The sequence below is a fragment of the Phoxinus phoxinus genome, assembly GCF_949152265.1.
Source record: "Phoxinus phoxinus genome assembly, chromosome: 13".
NCBI lineage: Eukaryota > Metazoa > Chordata > Actinopteri > Cypriniformes > Leuciscidae > Phoxinus > Phoxinus phoxinus.
Genome location: NC_136888.1, coordinates 12,126,362 through 12,149,484, shown reverse-complemented (window position 1 = coordinate 12,149,484; position 23,123 = coordinate 12,126,362). Strand labels below are relative to the sequence as shown.

Genomic DNA, 23,123 nt, shown 5'->3' with positions numbered 1-23,123 from the left:
ACTATTTCAATCACATCTCTTACAACATGTTAAGCAAAATGCACATTAAAGAAGGGTTTGGATCTTACCTTGACAAAGCTAAAAGAGGTTTGATTACACCTCTTTGTCAACTGCTGTATATTAACCATGATCCCTCCTGGAAATAGATCGGTATTTGCTCTTGGGACTTGCGAGGAAGGTAAAAACCATTAGTAGATAATAACCTACAATTAATTATAATGCAATTCCCTAAAGTCTGTATCAAATGTCAAATTAAACACTTCTGAGGCTTCAAGGTATGTTTTTGGACAACTGACTGACGCATCAACCTGGGCTGTTTCCCAAAAGCATCGTAAGCCTAAGCAGATCAAAATATGGATTCATATTTTGAGTATGAATATATTTGCTAATAATGTTCATTTACATCTCATTTGTATTAAATATCAGAATTTGGCCAAATGCTAATTGTTAAGACTAAAACAACATTAGAATAAAAAAAAAATGCATGATCTCAGAAAAGCACATTTTAGACTAAGCAGTCAAGAATAATAATATTCTTATCTTGGGTTTTTTTAATTAACCACAATTCTCAGTCATTAAATGGGATTTAACACACATTATGAGCACAATTTTATTGACTTAAAAAGACATATCCATCTCTTTTACAAAGGAGTTAAGAGAGCACTGATTTATAGCATATAAAAAAATAAGTATTTTAACAGACAGTTTGCAGACTAACAAAAAGAATGTTTTACATATGTACAATAGCCAAGAAATGTTATACAAGCCAATATACAGACTTTAAACTAACTAATTTACAAAATAAACCAGTGTAACATCAAATATACAAATCTAATTTTATGAAGCCTTGTAGATCCTATGTAGTTTTTCCTTTTCCAGTCTTGTTTAAATAACGCAAAACAATTGCATAGTGATAACCAAGCTCAAACTGAGAGATCCCTTGAAGTTATACACCTCACTGGATGTGACAATAGCGTTAAAACACTTTGAAATGCTTTAGAAAATGTTAAATATGTTGCTGTTGAGGTGGGGAATATGGTGAAGGAAGAGTAGGTTTTCACAACTAAAACATTCAAAAGCCATAAACTGACTACTCAAACTTCACTGATAAGTTTTTACTTTCAAAACAAACAAAAATAACAAACAAAAAAGAAAGTGGATTCACTATATCCTTAATTTATTCCTAAATTCCTAATGCTATTTATATAGGTTGACTATTCCCAAAAACAAGAAACCTTTCTATGTCCCAATATGCATATATTAGAACCTTTTGAAAGGCACTCAACACACATAAGCTAGCTTTTCTGTAACAAGAACATCTATTATTGCTTTAACATGTATTCATGTGATGTGTTTAATAGACAGTGGTTTGTTTCAGCGAGATGCAAAGACAATAACAGTTGTGTAATCTCATTAGCAGACACTCACAGATGAAACGGCTTTACTGTTAAAAGTCACTGGGCAAATTCAATTATTCCTAAAAAGGTCACCTGGAAAACCACCCTAACCATCCCACAAAATCCCCAGAGCAAACGATTACAATCAGCTTGACCTTCATGGTGCTACTGGAGAGACAATCCTATGTTTAAAGATTAAGAAAACTATTTATTTGTAAATGAACTTCAATGGGAAAGAAACAAAATGCTCCAATATGGAGGTTAGGATGAGTTAACAGCTTCTTTCACATATATTGCCACAAAGAGTGGATACACAATCGCTAGCAAAATAGGAGAATACAGAGAATCTTGCTGGTCAAGTAGGTTGAGTACTGAAAAGCAACACAAAAAAAAGTCAAATCAACAAAACGTCTTTGGATATACCAGAGGCACAACAGGTGGTACCCATGGCAGCAGGACTTGCACAGGAAACAAGAAATAAATACATTTAAAAAACTTCTATTTTGTACACAAGTTAAACGTGAGCAGCAGCAAACCCTGATTCATTAACTGGTAGATCACATTTGTGGTCTATTAACATCTTGCTCATTTGAGTCCGGTTTATTACCAGTCAGCTTATTTACAACAACATCTTGGGGCTTTAACCCTAGAGGAACCAGTTTAGGCATAGGCCGCCATGCTACATTGGTCCCTTCATTGGCAGATTGACCCGAAGTAGCTTCACATGCAGCCTTCATGTGCAACAGAGGTGGCGGAGTAGGAGCATCACCTTTAACATTGCAAGTTGGGGCATTTGGACTTTCAACGTTTGTTGATGGTGCAACTCCAGATTCGGATGATACCGAAGGTGAATCTGACCCAAAGATGACTTTGACCAAGTCATCCACTTTGGGTGGGATATCGATTTCATCCTTAGAGTCTGGAGACATCAGATCTTCATCTAGAGTTAGGAACAAGGGACTGAGAGCACGTTCATCATCCCGCTCTGCATCTGCCTGCTTATCAGAACATGGCTGTACCTCGTCTGGCACGACAATTCTCTGATCTTCGTCTTCATTACTCAGCTGCTGGCTAAGAAGAACAAGTTCGTCTAGCAAAGACATCAGATTTTCATCCTCAGGGTCGCTGCTGTCATCCTGACCTTTCTTCTCCAGTCCTTCTTGATTGGATGAAGTAACAGATGCACTGATCTCATCTCCTCCTTCAGGCTGTTTTGGGTTGGGTTGAGGCTCATCAACAACTGGCCTTTCCTCCAAATTAGATATTTTATCATCGGAGGTATATTCCTGATTCTCCACTGGGGCAGGGACAGATTTTGACTGTGCCTGGGCAACAGATGCATCTTCCACAACTTTCTGTGGTATTACCAGATTCTCCACCGGTGAAACCAGAGAAATAACATTGGTGATGTTTGGAAGGGTGGCAGAATCCACTGAAAATGCATTGTAAAATAAATTATCCATATGAATATCACTGAACAATGTAGGAAAATCTTATTCAATATGACAATATCAGCCGAGGAAACTCACCTTGAGTATTAATTTTAACAGGACTGTTTGTAATTTTGAATAACTGAGGCTGCAATACTGGAAGAGAATTTTCCACCCTAAGCGGATGAGATATTGTAGGAACTATGGACACAGATGCTACACCTAGTTCAAAAAGAATACAAAAACACAAATGCGTGTAATCTAATCACTTACTTTCTTTGTGACATTTTGAAACATCATTGACCTGTTTAGAGACAAACCTGGTGTGGATGATTGCTGTGTCCCTACTGAGGTGATGCCAATCGGTTGAAGTGGGTTGTTTATGGTTATGATTTGATTGCATTGAACCATGGTATTCATCAGAGGAAATAATTGAGGTATACACACTGAAAAAAAAAAAAAATTAACAAAGTATGAACCTCAAAAAATGACTTTCAACCAAGTCAAATCAACATGGCACAAGTACTGTATTGTAAATGTTTTCTTCTTGGACTAACCATTAGTTAAAAGAGGCTCTTTGATTGGAGATCCTTGCATCACCTGGGATGAAGAACGGGACAGAATGTTTGGCCGCATTCTCTCACGAGGTACTGGGAAATGTTTAACAGGACTTGGGACAGAGACTGGTTTCTTTTGTGGACTGGAGTTAAAGGATGGCTGAGTAGGTTTAGATATGATGCCTTGCTCTTTATCCTGAGTTTTAATGGCGTTTTTGCTACTATCAAGGTCTGTAAGTTTTGAGGTTGGAATGGATTTCAAAACACTTTTTTTCTCTTCCAGGCTTTTTTGTTTTTTAATACTCAAGTCTATTGGTTTGGAGGGAGAAAAGGTGGGTTTTGGAACATCTTTTACTTTGTTCTGGAATGCCAAACCTTTCGGTTTACTATTGAGATCAACTAATTTAGGTTTGGGTTTGGGTTTAGGTTTAGGTTTAGATTTAGACGTTGCCTGGTTAAGCTCGGACTTTATCTCTTTTGCATTAGTTTGGGCCTCCAGGGCTTTTTGTTTCGCAACAATTTCATTAAGCTTCTGGCTGATGGACTCAGTACTCTTGTCTGTAGACAAAAAGAGATACAACCTTTGTTAGCAAATCAGATGTTCACACATTCAAATGATATCATTCTATAACAAAAATAGATGAATCCCACACACTGCAATACCTTGCAAATCATATTTCAATGCAACGTTTAGGTCATGCGACCATCAGGATGGTAGCATGACCGAAATGTTGCATTAAAATATGATTTGCAAGTGTGCAAGATTAATATATTTATACAAAATATGTTGCTGATCTTTAATAACAGCTTTATAAAAATTATAAAAAGTGTTATTTAGTGTTAATTATAAAAAAAGTGTTAATTATAAACAATTATTCCATAGCCTGAAGGTCAGCCTTACCACACAATAGTGAAAGCGTCTGTAGGTAACACTCCCTCTTAATTCGCAGCTTCTCTCTTCTTTTTACTAAGTGGTGCTCCTGCTTAACCAGAGACTCGATCTCTGTATGACTCTTGAAATAAGTAAGAAAACATGTCAAAACAGTAAAACAATATTTTCAGTGAAATTACAAGCGAAAACTGTAGCAAAACCAACAACAAACCTTGGTGAGGATGCTCAACCTGGAAGCATCACGATTCGTTGAGGGCATTCCTAGTGTTCCCTGAAGTTTAAGAAATAACTCTTTGAGTGTATGGCGCCTCTTTCTCTCCAGCCTCACTCTCTGCACAAAGAAGTTATATAACACAATTTATGAAATATAAAACTGTTACACATGCATGTTATAAAATACATAGAGAGGGTTGGGTCAGTCATTTGAAAAAATAAAAATGTACGTATGGAGCGGAGAGGATAGAACCTACCTTGACCTTCACTTCCAAGCTTTCATCATGAATGTGCTTCCGGTTACTGCTAGAGTAAAAAAAAACAAAATGTTTTTAAAAGACAAGTTAATTTGTATATTTTTCACAGGAACTGGCTAATTTTCTTAGGCAAAGCATCTATTTCCAGATGCTTTCATAGTATAGATGCAGGTCAAATACCAAAACAAAACATCAAAATAATGCAAACTACAGTTCCACATAATCAAACATCAGGTGTTCGTTACCTATGATGTTGATTCCGTCTAATTGCAGATGCCCTAAATTTCGTGATACTGTTTTCCTCTGCAGGCTCAACGGTCTCAATATCAACCACCACCTCTGCAAAATCTTTCATCTCAGAGTCCAAACCATCCATATTCTCCATCCTCTCCCCTTTATCAGAACCCTGAAAAACAGCAAAAATATCTAGCCTGAACAAGCAATATAACAGTTCGATGAGCTACACAAATTCAGTTACAAAAGGTGAAAATTATCAATTATATGAAGCTCTTACACTAAAACTACATGTATCTTCTTGGTCATCATCACTGTACAGGTCAGAGTCATCAGTTAATTCTGTTCCATCTGAATCAATCTCTTCCTCTTCGGGATCTGGTGATTTGTCAAAATCGGTTTCCTTCACATTGGGATTATCTCTGTTATCAGCTTCAGCCAAACTCAAATGTTTCAGCGCTCCATGTTCATTATGTGAAGGGGCTGAATCCTCTCCAGAAGATTGCCTGGATTTTGGATAGGTGGCAGCAGAAGATAAACTCTCTGATACATTTCCTGCTATTCGTTTAGAAACATCACAGCTATTTTGTTTAATGGGATCCAGTTCAGACTGCTTATGGACCTGACCGATTGGCCCCTCTGTGGAAAGTGAGCTAACAGAAACGGTGGTCTCAGACTTAGTGGAGTCTTTGTTCAGTAGTGTTGAGTCTTTGTTCAGTAGTGTTGAACTTCCATGTTTTAATGTAAAGCCACTCGGTGAGAGGATAGGAGAGACAGCTGGATTGATAACTCCAGTATCTTGGACAGGTTTTGGTGAGAGAATTCTTAATGTGCAAGTGCCAGATTGTCCCAAAAAACCTGGGACAACTTTAAGGGTAGACGGAAGGCTGCCCAATGAGACTGACTTAGATGTAGGGAGTGTGACTGTCTTGCTACTCATAGACGAAGATGTAGAGACTGGTACAGTGACAGTAGGCTTTGACTGCATTTGAGTTGTTGGGTTGGAAGATGTGACTATGGTGGCACTGCCACCCTGAGGCTTATTCAGATTGATTGCAGCCGGTGCGTGCAAACGGATAAAGGTTGCTGTGGGAAAAACAGAGGCATAATTAATATGTCTGTTGGGATAAGCGCACATATGTTTTGCCATTTACCCAATCAAGTTTATGAACTCTTCACCAAACTTGAGTAAAATAATCAATAAGACCATGCAGCACAAAAATGACCACATGGATTTTAATATTCAGTATTGGTTGCCAGTAGCCTGGGAAAACCCAGACCACTTCCGGCAAATTTAGATTTGCTCTGCAAGTGGGTCTGGCAAAGAGCCCATTGAAACCCATTTCCAATCCGTCGAAATCGCGGCACCAATCAGAAACGTTGGGGCGGGCTTTACACGATGACGACAGAGCAGAGACGGTGACGCAGATTTTGTACATTACAAAGATGGATGCCGCCTTGGAACATCACAACATCACTCGTTCGAATCAGCTATCGCGTCTGTTTCAAGCGATTTAAAATAGTCATTTTCGTTAACACAAACAGAGAATTGCTGAGAGTCTCAGATGTTTCTCCGTCGCTCTGCATACGTCATGTCATTCATCGCTCTGATTGGTTTTATATCTATCCGACGTCCGCTGGTGACGCACCTGTGGAAATGAATTGTCTATGGAGCTTTGCCAGACCCTTACTCAGTTATAACTGAGAGTGGTCTGGGTTTTCCCAGGCTAGGTTGCCAGCAAAACACTAGAAAAATTCAACTAGGAATTTAAATGCTCATGTTAAATGTGCTTATATCATATTTTTAATTCAATGGAATTTAATGTCTACCCTTTGTACTAAAAATGATACAAAGTAATAATGTAGATTACACTAATATCTCCAAGTCAGTCATAATTCTTGTCTGCGACGCTGCGATTTTTATCCACTGGGGTGCTTATAAAATGTAGCTTTAAACTGTTAAGTGCTAATAGCCTACTTATTTAATTATACTTGTATATCTATATGTATTGGTTTTTATGAACCATTTAAAATGGTATTCCTGAACCACTTACGTTGGCCTTGAGATAGGAGATTGGGTTTGATGGCTTTAATTTGACTTAGAGGTACCAACTGCATGAGTTGGCCATTAGGATTACGGTACAATGTGTTTCCATCAGCCGTCTTCACCACCTGAAGCAGCATCTTTTGGCCTGGGGTCTGTGGGGGACGAGTCTGTGTGACATGTTTTGTAATCCGAGTACCACTATTGGGGAGGCCTGTATTACGGGACATAACTGTGATCAAAACAGTCTTTTTCCCAGGAGTGGTCGATCCAGGTGAAGAGACCGTAGTTGATGGCGTTGGACCAGACCCACCTGAAAATACGGAAAAGATTGATTATGGCAACTTAAACATTCAACTCGGTGGCACAGAGGGGGCTCCATTGACGGCCATTTAATTAACACTTTGAAGGCAAGAAAGACACCCAAAAAGGTATGAAAGATATCGTTAAAATAGTCCATGTGACTACAGTGGTTCAACTTAAATTTTATTAAGCGACTAGAATACTTTGTGCGAAAAAAAAAAAAAAAAAAAACTTTATTCAGTTATGTCTTCTCTTCTGTATCAGTCTCCGACGCGCGTTCATGAGAGCACCACGACGAATGTTTGTATTTTTTTTTTGTCACACAAAAAGTAATGCGAACATGCGTTGTGGTGCTCTCATGATTTTTCATTTCCGACCTTTTTGGGGCTTCAAAGTGTTAATTGAATAGCTGTCAATGGAGTCCCCCCTGAGCCATTGGATTTCATCAAAAATGTCTTAATTTGTGTTCCGAAAATGAACGAAGGTCTTACGGGTTTGGAACGACATGAGGGCGAGTAATTAATGACAGAATTTAAATTTTTGGGTGAACTATCCCTTTAAGGAAAATAATGATGGTGACAGATTGTGTTCACAATAGCAAATCGTCACATTGTCACTGTGCATTTACATCAAGTTGAACAATGCTCACCATAGCTGCATCACAAATTGTCTCTGATGCTTATATGGCCACAAATTGCCAGTTTATTTAAAATGTGTGACATGATCTGATTGCTTTGTTTTAATCATTACAATTTATTCAGGCTGTGTTTAAAAATTACCATAAATGTTACAATGCTGAATCCAGAGAAGCCAAAACATATTCATAATTTTCCTTCACCACTGTAAACACAAGTGTCACGCATTTTTACATCTCAGTCTGCAAAAGGATAGATTTAACTATAAGATATACTGTGTAATGTGAAATTCAATGATGGTGAAGCTCGGAGCTGAATTAAGCTCATGGAAGATTATTCAACCTACAATAATAGCCAGAGTCACAAATGATAATAACAGAAGATAATGGGAAGGGTACACAAAACAGGAAGATGAAAGTAACCCAGCGTCTTTCTTTAAAGCAAAAGCAAGCTTTAAATCAAAAGAAAAAATACCCATATGAAGGCCAAGTATGTTAAATTCTCCCAGTAGATGCATGGCCAAATGATTTGTTGGAGAGGGAAGCACAGACACACAATGGCAAACCAAGGAAGCCAGGCTTACCCAGAGGCAGGCTGGGTGATTTAGGGAGAATGGTGATGGTAGGGGCTTGGACTTTTGATATAGTGGGAAAACTGGTGCTACCTGCAGAGTTTGAAGGCTCAGACACCTGGGTTATCAAGCCTGGTTTAAGAGGAGAAAGAGCCACCTCAGGAGCACCAGCCTCTCTGCCAATCATCAACATTGAGGAGGGGATGACAATTTTTGGAGCAGAAGGCTGTAAGTGTGAGGTGCTATTGTTGTTTTGAGAGTTGATGTGGTTGACCACAAACTGGGTGAAAACTTTTCCCACAGGGGGCATGGTCACTGTGCAAAAAACAAATTAAGGAGCAGGTTAAGTCTGCCACTTAAGTTATGCACATATTTACATGCAGTACAGCTGTACAAATGTAACAGTGTTACATACTGCTTAATAATATACTGGACGTCCACTATATTGGTCAATACACTTGAGAGATCTGGAGGTGACCAGTGTAAACCTTTACATGACTTACCTTCAGATTTGACGATGGGTGTGTTTGTAGAAGTAGACGTGCTGGTGACTGTTGCAACAGTAGAAACTGGAATGGATGTGACAGGGGCTTTTGTAATGGTTGATGTTGTTGGACATATTCTCCCTGTGATGTAAGCTGCCAGTCTGTTGGCAGGATGCAAAGCTCCCATCTGCCCCAGCTCTAACTTGGCTTGTGGGTATGGCTTTCCATTGACCTGCGAAAACAATTGACTGCAATTTTTAAAGGACTGGTCCTACTCCATTCAAAAATAATCATACCTTAAAATATAAAGACACGTCTTAGACAGGCAGTAATTCAACTACTCTTAAAGTCAACAAAAGTGATGTTGCCAACCCATTTTGGTTCTGTATTGTTTAAGGCAGGGGTCACCAAACTCGGTCCTGGAGGGCCGCTGTCCTGAAACTCTGCAGGACAGCGGCCCTCCAGGACCGAGTTTGGTGACCCCAGGTTTAAGGGGAAAAATTGTAGGATAAGACTATTCATTGGGAATTATATAAATTGCGAAAAGTGAGCATTTCATGCAGCCCAGGTGATGTCAGATAAAAAAAAAAAAAGTAATTTCAGGTGGTGTTGTAATACATTTTGATGTAAACATTGGAATTACATACACTAATGAATTGTGCACAAGAAGACCAGGAACATAAATTAAGTAAATAGGGTAAATTTTCATGTCATGTTGACTTCAAGTTAGTTTATGATATTTTGTAATCCTAAATACATCTAAATGGTTTTGCCAGGTAATTGCACGCATACCATTATTCGGCCTGGGGCATCGGGTGCTTTTTTCTCAGCCTTGAGCAAGCCTGCAGGGCAACACCTGGAGAGGAAGGGCAGACCTTTCACCTCACTCTTCTCTACATGCTTTTTCAGCTCAGCTTCATTTTGCGTAACCTTCTCATCTTCCGTTTCCTTCTCCACAGGTCGAGAGATGGTGACTTTATATGTTTCGACGGAACCATCCTCTGTCTCTTGTAGAGTTTTGGAAACTGGCTCAATAAAGTACTTGCCAATCCAGAAAGGCTGCTTCAAACGATCCTGAGCCATGTGCTCACACACTATGCGCATAATGTCATTTCTGATTTCTGTACTTGTCCAACTGCATTCGGATATGATCTCAAGGCGTTTTGCAGGGCCAGACAAATTAAGAGGTACAAGCTCACCCTCCTCAATATCTGTGAGCAAAAGGGGGAAAAAAAAGAGGGATTTCAATTTAAGGACCAGCTTTGTAAAACATTTTAAAGTCCTTTGACCTTGACAATATCCTATGATTATACCAACTATTAAAGCGTTAGTTCACCCATTAACGAAAATTCTGTCATTAAATACTCTATTACTTTTATGATGTCTTTACTACCTTTCTGGGGCTTGAAAGTGGAGGTTGCATAGGCAGTCAATAGAGGGACAGAAAGCTAGATTTCATTAAAAAGATCTTCATTTGTGTTCCAAAGATGAATGAATGTCTAACGGGTTTGGAGCGACATGAGAGTGAGTAATGACAGAATTTTAATTTTTGTGTGAACTAACCCTTTATAACTAATGATCAGTAAACTAACTAACAATCAGTAAAGGAAAACTGACCTTGATTAGAGACCTGTAATGTGTGGTGCTGGTCAACCTGCAATGTGTGGTGCTGGTCAACCTGCCAAAAGTACAAGAGTGTACAGAGTAAATTTGTGTAAATTTGTCTTAACCAAAAATTATGCCATCCTTCATGTAGGAATCTCACCGTTTTTTGTTTAGCATGACACCTGGAGTCAAACGGTCGTGTACGAGCACATGTCAGTGAGCTCTCCATATTGTCCTTAATCATATTCAAATTTTTCTCATCCACCTGAATACAGTAAGGACATCTTTAGGATATCCAGGTGTACACATCGATGAAATTATGAAACTACACGACACAGAATGCTACAAGTATTTGATAACGGGGAAAAAATTCCACTTGAAATAATAAACCCGTTGAAAGCATGTTTAATCAACTGTGATCAGTTATGATTGCAATGTATTAGAAATCCTTGAGTCTCACCATTTTTTGTTTTAAAGGAGTGAAAAAGCTTTCCAGGTCGTGTTGAAGCTCTCGAGACAAGAGTGCTGGAGATGGAGCTCTTGGAGGAGGAGGAGAGAAAAGAACCTCTGAATCAGAACCTTCTCTTTTTCGAACCCATAATGTACTCACACGTTTGGCCGGTTCAGGAGCGGTCTTCGGATCTGTCAGAACTGCAGGAGATGGTCAAGGTAACTCAATTTCATTTACATAACTTTTCTCAGTACAAATTGTTTCAAAGCAGATTTTCCAAGCAATACAAGCATATTGGAAAGATACAGGAATATTAAGATAAAATAACAAGTGGTCAAATGTTAGTTATAACAATGGTACAGCTATTGCAATAAATATCCATTGAATAAACTGACCATAAGTTTTTCTCTTTTTGTTTTTCTTCTTCCATTTAGCCTTGTTCTCCTCTGACACTCCTTGAGGTTCAGGCTCATCTGCTGTACTTTCTTCCTGTTTGGGGGTCTTCAGTGCAACAACTTTGCGTCGCAGGCAGCTACAGCCCAACATGCACTGTGGTTTTCCACAGTGATGATGTCGCCTCAAGTGCACCAGACTGGCACACACGCAGCCAAGCCTACAGAATACATTGAGGCAGGGTGGTGCACGTCGTCTTATAATTCTGATGGCATCAGGGTTTCCTTTTGATACCCCCTTAAAACCGAGAAAAAGAGATAAGAAAGAACATAAGGTGTCTTGGAGAACATTATCCCATAGCTCAATTCTGTTGTTAAAATGACAATCACTACAAAACCCAATATCTGTCCTAAGAAACTTTACACTAAGATGATCCTCATTTTGACTTATACCTCAGAGGTGACAAGAGTGGCCAGTGCGATGGCTGCCCTTTCTTCTGTAATATAGGTACGATGTCGGCCTTCCCACACTGCTCCATCTTCCACATCCATCAGCTTCACCAGAGTCTTAGGCAAACCTACACTACGTCCACCTGTGCAACTCGATTGTGGGGAGCCAGAAACTTCAACCATGGGACTCTTATCAGAAGCTACAATTGCAGCAGTCGTTTCAGCACTCAAAACTGCAATTGCAACAGGCTTTTCAGGACTTTTGGATTCCTTCTTTTTAAATTTTTTGCTCTCCTGTGGCTTTTTCAAGCACAACGCAGGTTTGTTCACACTAAATACTGTTTTTATTTGCTTTCCTGTACATGACTTTAAAGATTTTTTGGATTTAATTTTCTCTTTGGACTTGAACGTTGGCTTGACTTTATTCGATGTTGTGGATAAGGAAGCAGGTACTTGTTTCTTAAGTACACTATCCAGGGTACGAACGTAGCTAGTGCTCTTTGTGGGCAGCTGGTATGCTACAGGCGTAGTATCAGTCTGTGATAAGTTAGCAGCTCGTTCGTCGATCAGTTTGCCCTCACTAGCCAGGTACTCATCCAACATGTCACTACAAAATGCAGAGAGGTTCTTCTGCCCTGCATCTGTGCTTGACACGCCTGCAAATAAAATGTAATGCAAAATCATTCTTTTAGCCACAGTATCATACCAACATTTCAAATTTGTTAATATCACATCAAAGAGTATATTCTTGTAATAAATAACTGATAAAATAGTATACCTTCAGTAATAGATCCTGATCCAGCAAACTTATCTCTCCAACCTTTAATTTTAGTGAAGTCAGTGGTTTTTCCTGTCCTTGAAACAAACTGGACTACAAAGAGGAAAAATGCATTAATGACAATGAAACTGCCTAAATAATGATGTAGGTTATCTATATGCTATTTTTTTGTTATAATTATCATTATTAAGACATGTTACCTTGAGATGATTCTGAACTTCCTTCGGGTGAGAGAACAGGTGGGGGAATGGGTAATTGCACACCCAGATATTGCAGGTCAATTTCAAGGTTTAGGTCAAGCAGATTCAACTTTAATCCCACTACGAAGAAAAACAAAATTAAACATTATTGTAATGTTGTACATTGTATTGTTATATAATTAAAAAGATTCATAGAATTCCAAAATCTAGAACCTTCTTGCAGCACTGGATGAATGACCTGTCTGTGCTTCATGAATTTCAGATCACATAAAAGGGTTTTCTCTAGCACCACAATCTTTTCCTGCATATTTTCATCACTGCCACCTGTTTAAATAATAATAAAAAACTGTAGGTGATTTCAAAGTGGTTCTTTAGCATCAACCACGGTGAGGTGTTCAATTCTTACCATCTGGATACTCTGTGTTTTTTTGTGCCGTCTCCGTTTTGGCATCATCTCCAAGATGAATCTCAAGAGCTTTCTATTTCAGGATTAAGGTGTTCAGAATGTCACATAGATGTATTGTAGTAAGTATATAGATAGTATTCTGTAGATGTTACATACACCAGGTGAATAAAAAAAGTTTAAAACAAAGTATTAAAGAAAAGCAAAAACAGCTACAGTAGTCCATTAATTAAAATGAGCTGTAATCCAAATATTCTTAAAAAAAATCAAAAATCTTTGTAAGAGCACAAAAGAAAAAAATTCAGCATATATTGAAGACACATTCACTCAGGATTGATGTCAAGAACAACCATTTACAAGAATCAGGAGGAAATTACTTATTTGACATCAAGGTTGATGCGATCATCCATATGGATGCTTTAAAATAAGGGCGAGTAAAAAATACATTTTCATTTTTGTGTGGTCATTTCTTTCAAAGTTTCCTTTCTATGTTCTAAAGTTACCAGACAGTTATTTGTTACCTTTGACATGAAGGAGACAAACAACTGGCCGTCGACATCCTCCAGGCTGGGCTGCATTGGAACAGTTACAGGTTTTTCAAACACCTCATCATCTTCACTGATCTTCAATTTTCCGATTTTTTTCGGTTTTGCCTTGGACTTCTTGAAAGTGCTTCCATGAGAGGATTGTTTAATTGGTTCAGGAACAATATGATCAGAAACATTGGTCTCATAACTAACAGCTGACTGCAAGTCATTAAGAGGCCTTGGTCTATCAGAGCATTGACTTTGAGAGAACAAGTCAATTGTTCCTCTGAGATGTTCTGGCCCATCGGGGACACTTAGTGACAATGATTCTTTAGAAGTTACAATTGCATCAAGTGGTCTTTCTGGAAAAAAATCATAGATCTTTCTGGCAGGCACAGGCTTGTCATTGAATAGACCTAATGGAAAAAGGTCAGGAGAGGAAAAAGCTGTGCAATTCAATAATCTTTCTGGAAATGAATCAAGGGTCTTTCGAGGAGGTACTGGTCTTTCATAGAATAGACTTGGTGGAAATGGGTCAGGGGAAGAAGGAGCTGGGCTGGGCAAGGAGAAGGCTGGGGAAGATGGGTCATCTAACGGCAAGGAAAGGGATTCTTCATGTGTGAACAGAGAGTCTGGAGGGACTTCTTCAGAAAAAAGCTCAGGACAAGAGCCCTTGGAACTGTCTAGAAGACAATCGGAAATAGATGCACTCTCAGCAACATCTGGCAATGAGGCAAGTTCCTGATAAGGAACTTCGTTGTCTGTACAAGATGGCACACCAAAATCTGATGTAGTGACAGAGGGGACAATTGGTGTGACATCAAAGTCATTGTTAACTTCAGGTGTAATAGGTAAACAAGTGTCATGAACAGTGTCACATGTAAAGGGAGATGAAATGTCTGACTGAGACATGAGTGTGTTGTCAAGATCTGGCATAGAAACAGCATCAGCATTATGGAACACACTAGACATTCTGTCAGGTGTTGGGTCACATTCAGATTTGGAGGAAGTGGTAGAGTTGGGGACAAGAAACGAATCACTGTCAACTGGGAAATGTGAAAATCCATCAGATAATTGCATTTCTGCAGGTACGGAGGATGCGGTTGCTGATGAAGGTGATAATACAGTGGACAGAGATGTAGTGTTGATTGCATCTGTTGATGATGTAACTTTTTGAGATATTGAGGCAAGTACTGGATGTGAATCTAAGATAGTGGGAACACAAGGGATGGTAGACATCAAAGCAGATGATCTTTCAGGGGTTAAGAAAGGTTCACATGACTTTTCAGAGTCTAAGGATGAACTGGGAGTGTCAGATTTTGGTGTAATAGGTCTTGTCTTAGACTTTCTCTGTTTAAGGAACTGAGCAAGGAGCGGTAGGGGTACACGTTCTGGCCGCTTATGTGGTAAGGTTTTCTTCGTGTTTGCTTTAGACTTGGCTTCAGTGTCCAGAGAAGAAAGGGTCTCCATTCCCTTTTCATTCGTGTAAGGTACATTTTGGTCACTGGATAACAATGTAATCTTGTCAGCTTTGTGTTCATCCATTTCTGCTTTAGTCTCATCTGTCTTTATTAACTCTGTTTTTGAGGATGTGTCTGTGCTTTCACATCTGTGAATGTCACCTACCACAGTTTCATCATTACTAACAAGTTGTAATATATTTTCTGTTTTGGATGATATGTCCATCACCTCCTTTTGATCACTTGTGCAAGTTGTTTGCAAGGCCACACCATTTTTCTTGATATTCTCAAGTGATAACCTTTTGACTTTCACGTGAGCACCTTTAATGAAGTCTGAAAATGCAGATGATGATGGGCGCTTCTTACTACTGTCAGTGAAAGGATAAGAAAATAAGACAGAAAAAAAAGTGTCAAAATTGGCAAATATGTACAATATCAGAAAATATTTTGATATGCAGCCTAGGGCCTAAAACACACTATACAATTATCTGAAAGCAAACACTTTGAGCTACAGCACAAAACAGAAAAATGCGTTGGTCATGTGTTCGCACAGTTGCATAGAGTATGTTGAGTTTGTAAATCTAATTCAAACTAAAGTAACATTTTGCTTCCGTTTGACAAATTTAGTAACTTTACTTACCATAAACCTTGAACATTTGTTTCTACAATAGGAGCATCACCATTGACAATTTTCTTTTCTCCATTTGTAGGGCTGGGACCGTCCTGGTCCTTATTGACCTTTACAGCAGCATTTCTCTTCATAAACAGAGTTTTCAAATTGTTCAAGGTTGTCATCTCCCTGCTTAGCTTGAGTTCACTCCCAGTTTCCTCAGTGGACATTCCATTCTTTACCTTAGATGAACGGGCGTTGACTGCATCCTCCCTGAAACCTTTGGCAAATGGGTTGTAGTCAATTTTGAGCTGGGTGATGCGAAGGTTTTGATAGGCTGTGACTGCAAAGAACTCGGTCTGAGAAAAGCTTAGAGTTATAACATTGGGATTGTCAACTTGAATGTCTTCAGTGGCTTTGTCTGCAGGTATGACATGAAGTCGAGGAAGGTATCGGTGCATTGAGTGCAAAATAATATGGTCCTCTTGGTCCAAGTTGTTGCAAAGTTTCAGTCTATAAAATGAAACGGGGCACTGCATCCAGTGTAGGCCAGTAGCAGGGGATTCTGGATGTACAAACAAACGTGAAACATGAGGCTCAGCCTTCCCATTGGGTTCCCATCCTTTCCCACTCCATTTGTACCTGTGGTTATCAACTGGAACAATATCCATTGCCAGTACGTAACTCTGGAAAGGTTCCATTCCAGAGAGACGAAATCGGCAACAGGGGAACATTCTACGACCTTGTTTGGTCAGAATCATCTCAGTCTGACACCTACAAAACTCATTCCACATACTGTTGTTGTCCAGTGTAACTGTGATGCCCTTACATCTAGCATCTGCTGGCAAGTGTTCTGACTGTGAGCTGTTGTCGGTGTCTGCAAATGTAGATGATGATGATGATGGATGAATGCCTGTTACAGCAGAGCCGATTGAAGAATTCACCATTTTATTTGGCTCACCAATTGCCATCAGACTGCTCTTGTCTTTCCCAGTATCACCAGACTGCAACTGTTTGAGGACAACAAAGATGGAAGGTGGAGTGGTTGTGGGAGGTGCCAGTGTTGGGGCAGTCATGCCCTCTTCATGAAGCACCATTGCACCCTGCTCCTTTGTATCTGCCATGGGAGTTAAGAAGTCATCTGGATAGCTTCTGACCCTCTCATCTCAGGGTATTTCAGGTCTACATCCTTTAAAAAACAAGACATACATGACATGGCATGGTCAACGCCTGTTTGACAGTTAGCAACTGTAAAGATTAACATTCAAGCATATTATAAACCATTTTTATTTGTTTTACTCACTAGATTAGTCAACTACTAGTAAGTTGCATCCCTACTTGGCCTGCATAAAATTGTTAAGAGGAAAACAATTTAATTCCATAAATGCATTACCTTGTCTGTTTTCAAACGGTTTACACCTGACCTTACTAGAGAAATGTCTGAAAAAGGAGACTGGTGTGTAGTGTACGGTGCTTTGTGGACTACATCACAAGTGGTTATCCATCACATGCCTCTAAGCATTGCATTAGCCAAGGTAATACTTGTGAGGACATCTATGCAAGTCTTAGACAAAGTACATCCTGGATATTGGATATTCAACTCTGCTCCTGGAAGGCCACCTAGCAACACAGTTTAGTCCTAACAAATTCTTCAAAGGCTTCACACTTGGAAATTATAGAAGGTTAAGGACTGGAACTTTGCATGAAGATGGCCATTCATGAACAGTGTTGAGTACCTGCCCTAAACAGTCTACCTCCACCTCTGGGTCTGTCAAGGACAAACGGTAAATGAAAAGCCTTGGTGTTTCGTTACATTGAAGTAAAAATGAACTGTAAACAATGGTACATGCAGCATTGACTGAGGATCTGTTGCCTACATAAGGGGAATTGATACAAGAAAATGTCATGGTACCTTAAACTTAAGTTACACAAGTCCATGGCAACAGGAGAGCATTGGATCACTGAAAATATACGCAAGTAGTCAAAAATACAAGTGACCACATTGCATTTGAAGCAGGAACGCTATCCGTCTAGATCACCTTACGTGATATTTCTAAGATGTGTGGTGGCAAAAAATAAATAAATTCACAGCTGCCCTCCTTATATTTTCATATTCGCTTCCTTTCCCTCGAACTCATAAGCTGTGTAGTATTCACGCACTGCCTTTGACGCTCCTGCAAATGGTTACAGGAGATGCATGTTATTATCAAGTGGAAACGGTAATGCATCTCAACCGACCACTTGGATCACCGAAAACACATTAACACCAGGTAAAAACAGGGCCTTTGTGTAACTATTATCAAACAGCATCTCATCTCAAGGGCTCCGACTTAACCAATGTCATTACCACTACCCACCCCAAAATTGACTAGCTAACCCAACAATGGTAGACACTGTAAAGAAAAAAAAAATGCCACTGTCATCAAATACTATGGCTAAAGGGTTAGGGTCCGCAAAAACAACAAAAAAATGTTGGTGATGTCACTTCATAAAGAAAGACTGCGAACATACGCATTCTAGTACTGAACACGCATGCCTATAGAATAAACATGTAATACGCATGTTCGTACCGACACTGTTTTCACAGATTTGCGTTTTTGCAGTTTACACGGAGACAAAAACGGCATTCATTTTCAAAAACTTGCACTCTGAAACCCGTTTTCAAAAGTTTGCGTTTTCAGGCCCCCAAAACACTGTTGTTGTGTAAATGAATAACCAAAACAAATAGCTTTGTTATTTAGTAAAAAAAAAAAAAAAAATGTGTATACTGCCTTAAGTTCTGTGGTCTCGGTTCATTAACTGAATAGAATAGTGGGGGTAAAATGATGTATGCAAACAGGGAAACCTCTTTGGAAACAATCATTATTCTTGCAATTCCACTGGAACCACTAGATGGCGCTAGATTAAGAATAAAAAAGCAACTACTTTAGTGAAGAGAAATTTAAAAACAACATTTTCATGTAAACAATACTTAGTGTGACTGAGTTCCCAAACAATACATAGTCTTGAAAAGCAATTTGATACTAAACTAGGTGCACACCACACTGAGCATGCAGATAATAGCCTATACTGATATTTTGTATTAAATTTGCCACAAAATAAACCTTCAAGAGTTTTCAAAGGACATCCATAACCTAGGCTAGATTATTTATAGGCATTTTGTTAGATTATTTAAAAAGCCTAGGCTAGAGAAACCACATAATTGCCCTTTCTAATTTCAGGTTGCACAGGGTTTTTCATAAACAACCTGCAAACTCATTGATGCCACATTGTTCATTCTTGAAGAAGAGCATAAACCTTCATATGTCCCTTGTCTATAGAGATTAAACTCAATGTTTCGGACTGTTACCTCAACTGAGCATTCTATCTGCAATACCGATGTATCCTTTGTCCTACCTGTGACATGACACGACCTGGCTCTTCCGATACAGAATATTTTAATCAAGAAATTAAAGTACTAAAACAGGACATTGATCATATGACACCCTAAATCACAGTTAATTATTACCTAACAAACAATTGAAAACAGTGATAAACAGAATAATTTTTACACACAAAAAAAATTGATGAAGGGCTTCTGGGAAAATTCTGACAGAATTGATAAATCGCTTTCCAAAATAATTAAAATTCCAAACACTATCTCAAAAAACGCATGATGCAGTACTCACTTAATGAATTCCCTGCAAATAGAGACTGAGCAAATTCATATAATTTATTCAATGTTCAGGCCTGTAATATATAGTGTAAGCATGTCAAGCAATTCATTTGCTTAAAATTATGTTTCAAAAAATTATTAGGCAATTAATAATAAAAACATTACTAGCTTAGTAAGTTTTATCAAATCAATAAGGCCTTGAGGCTGTGCTGTATTGTGAATATGGCTAGTCACGCTGCTGTAGGCTATGTCCTTTAGCGGTGACTAGGCTATATTAACAATTTAGCACAAACTCTCGTATTTTATTGTTAAAATATTATATTGTTAAAACATATTCCATGTTACAACCCATTGTCTTTGTGCTGTGCAATGACACTCACTACCCTTTTAGAATAAGCTTGCCAAATTGTGGTTAACACTCCGTTACCTCAAAAGTCAAAGATGTGCAAGACATTTATTTGTTTACCCAAAGCTGGCACACAGCAATCATTTAATGAACATGATTTCTTCTTTCTAATCATTAGGGGCAACTCACATCATGTACTACATAGTACCAAATAGAAAGTGTTAAAAAAGTGTGTTCAAAACTTCAAATTGCCGCAATTACGAGATTTCAACCTATAAAAAGTGTTCAAATGTTTGTAGAGCTCATAATTACAACCTGTAAGATGGGAATTTTCAGAGTGCTCCTACCTGTACCACGTGACCACTTTACCACCTGACCGCATCAGATTTATATAGCCGTTGATAGTGTTGCCAAAGAATAGGGCTGGGACAGTATGGATTTTCTCTTACTGCGGTTGAAAAGCAAGAAATTCCCGCGGTATAGCGGTAAACCGCTTTAAACGTTGGTGCGGATGGATGGTGAACGGATGATGAGTTTTGTGATGCGCTTGCGGATGAAATAATAGCCCATCCGCGCATTTCTAGAATGGGATCTATATTATGGGGTCATGAAACATTGCGTTCCCCAACTCGCGAAAGGTCGGATTTTCTCCATTGTTTGATAAGTTTTGTTTAGAAAACCTTGAATCCATGTAAGACACAATGTCATTAGACATAATCCATGTCATTAGAATCAATAAATCCATGTCATTTTACATTTACATTTATGCATTTGGTAGACGCTTTTATCCAGAGCGACTTACATTGCATTCAAGGTACACATTTTACATTTTGTCAGTTCTTGCTTTCCCTGCGAATCGAACCCATGACCTTGGCGTTGCTAGCGCCAACGCTCTACTGTTTGAGCTACAGGAAAGCCTATGTCATTAGACAACGTGCACATGTGCAGGCCAATGTTTTTTTTTTTTTTTGCGGTGATGACAGTGACAAGCTCAGACCCGCGGTAGGCGTCACGTGACCGCGGTAATGCGGTAACCGTTCCAGCCCTACCAAAGAAAAGCATAATTCCCAGGCTGGCTGCTTTTAACTCCACTTTTATACACTTATCCAAGCACTTCCCCTTGAGGGAATCCCCACCGCCATTTTAAAGTGTGTTCAACTTCGTCAAGTGGGCGAGGTAAGTTTAATTGGACAGACACTCTACCCATCAATTTTGACAAAGGGAGCAAGCCAACTCAATACACTTCAGGCAGATTAATAAACCACAAAGAGCTGTGACTGTGACTTCACCGCAGATCGCGCTTAATTTACCCCACATAACTCGTTTGATTTATTTTGACATTTAACCTCATAATACAGCTACCTTAAGCTGACTACTATAGTATGTTGTATAATGTATTGTTATTGTAGTATGTGTGAATTTGTATATTTTCTCTAACAGCCCAAGCATACATACAGGCCTATAGAATGGTGCATAAACCAAATTAATAAGGAAAAAAATGTAAATAATACATCAGCTCCATTGCGGATTCCAAACAATCAAGGGCTTATGGTGTTCCATTTAAACACACTGCAATTGTTCTGCCAGTAGTGGGCACTCATGCACTGTAAGCACTGACGTACATTTGAGTGAACAAGATGGAGGGAAGTTAGCGAGGGAAGGGCATAGAAAATTGGACTTAAACGCCACCCCAGTCCAAGGACATGAACAGCGCCAAATAGAACGTCACGTGTTGTCATGTCAAGACTAGTTTTTACGACATGGCCTGACCGTAGCAAAAAATGTTCTTGTCATGTGATCTCAACTCGTAAAGCGATACAATCTATGCAACTTAAAACATTTTATATTAGGCTATTTACATGACTCAAATATTAATTCCGTATAAGCATTATTATTTTCTATAGAACTCTATTGTGCACCTTCCAAGGTGGGTGTGTCACACATTCCACGCAGAAAAGCAAGCAAATACAGTTTCGTCTTTCGAGTAGACAGTATATTTTAAGATTTGCTGTATTATTGATAACATATTGGTAACTTTTTCTATAAATATTATTATTAAAATAATCATTTAAAAAGTTATAATACTAGAATATGGCGAATTTCGAAATAATACCTCATGCTTAAAGACTAGCGTAACTGCAGCATAACCTTCTAAAACGTATTAAATTAAGTCAATTTATATACACAACGACGCAATTAAGACACCAAAAACGTTTTATCTATCATTTAGATGTTTATGCGACGTCACAAACGTAGTTTTGCATAAAATCAAATATAACAAAAAATATGCATGTCAACGCCATGACATATCTTAAGCCACATGATTTTGAAAAAACAACAACATGTCCCATGTTTAATACACATCTATGATAATAATAAGCTTGAAGAATAGCGTCAAACGCATTTGTAAAGCAACGTGCGCATGATTGCCGAAAAGGCGCACGGTACTATCCTAGACTGCTTATTTTACCTAATTCACAGGTGAGCAAACGTGGCAACCAGAGGCGTGCATAAATGTGAATTGTCCATTCAAAGTCAAGAAATTGAGTTTCAGTCACCTTTTGTGAAACAGGCGTCGAGATATATTCGTCGATGGCGCATGTCTCTAATAGGCCCGAGATCTAAAAGTTGGCGCGGATAGCGCGTGCACGTCGAAACATCTCGAATGGCGGGCGAAGCGCGTTGAGAGACGGTCTGCTCTGGCCACGAAGTAACAACGAAAAACACCCTTATTCAGCGAACTTTTTCAATTACTTTAACAGACACAGCTGCATCCGGATTAGACTGTTACCTTTTGTCAATATGTAATGCATATTGTGCATACTCTCTCTCCTGTCTTCGTTAATGTTGTTTTTTCCTCTCTCCCTTCTCACATTATTACACCGTGCGTCTCACCCTCCGAGGTTTACGTGCGTGCGGTGACGTCAGCACGTCGCCGTTCAAAACATTGCACGCGCTCGTGTGACTACCGTGCGCAGGCGCTGCTCTGACTGATGAGAATCGTTGGTTGTATCTATGTATTGCGCATGCGTTTACTTAACGCCTTTGTTTACGTCATGGCTGCCTCGACTCGCAATGCGTCGGTTTTTATTCGAATGACGAAAATCGTAGATAAAAAAAAGAGTCGTTGCGTAAAATGTTTTATATTACGTCTGATTTGGAAAAGCGCGGCAAAGATGCATCATATGTTCATCTTAAGAATCATACACGCGGATTTTGAGACAAAGG

The 23,123-nt window shown here is 39.0% G+C and overlaps 1 protein-coding gene across 8 annotated transcripts; it reads right to left on the bottom strand.

Moving 5' to 3' along the window:
* Nucleotides 1–580: 580 nt before the first annotated feature.
* mgaa (MAX dimerization protein MGA a) lies at nucleotides 581–22,919 on the bottom strand. 8 transcript variants are annotated; one of them, XM_079633133.1, is made up of 25 exons: nucleotides 22,687–22,919; nucleotides 15,925–17,083; nucleotides 13,819–15,652; nucleotides 13,301–13,373; nucleotides 13,108–13,218; nucleotides 12,895–13,014; nucleotides 12,695–12,787; nucleotides 11,920–12,572; nucleotides 11,470–11,764; nucleotides 11,084–11,274; nucleotides 10,784–10,888; nucleotides 10,636–10,696; nucleotides 9,811–10,229; nucleotides 9,037–9,250; nucleotides 8,546–8,848; nucleotides 7,035–7,337; nucleotides 5,261–6,066; nucleotides 4,992–5,152; nucleotides 4,747–4,795; nucleotides 4,488–4,607; nucleotides 4,286–4,397; nucleotides 3,385–3,942; nucleotides 3,148–3,273; nucleotides 2,927–3,049; nucleotides 581–2,829 (listed from the first exon to the last, which is right to left on the bottom strand). In XM_079633133.1, the coding sequence occupies exons 2-25, from the start codon at nucleotides 17,016–17,018 to the stop codon at nucleotides 1,955–1,957; spliced, it is 8,799 nt and encodes a 2,932-aa protein (XP_079489259.1). In that variant the 5' UTR covers nucleotides 17,019–17,083; nucleotides 22,687–22,919; the 3' UTR covers nucleotides 581–1,954. The 8 variants fall into 8 exon arrangements, with proteins under 8 accessions (XP_079489259.1, XP_079489263.1, XP_079489264.1 ...); XM_079633137.1 differs by having other exon boundaries at nucleotides 4,747–4,792; XM_079633138.1 differs by having other exon boundaries at nucleotides 8,627–8,848.
* Between the last annotated feature and the right edge of the window lie 204 nt (nucleotides 22,920–23,123).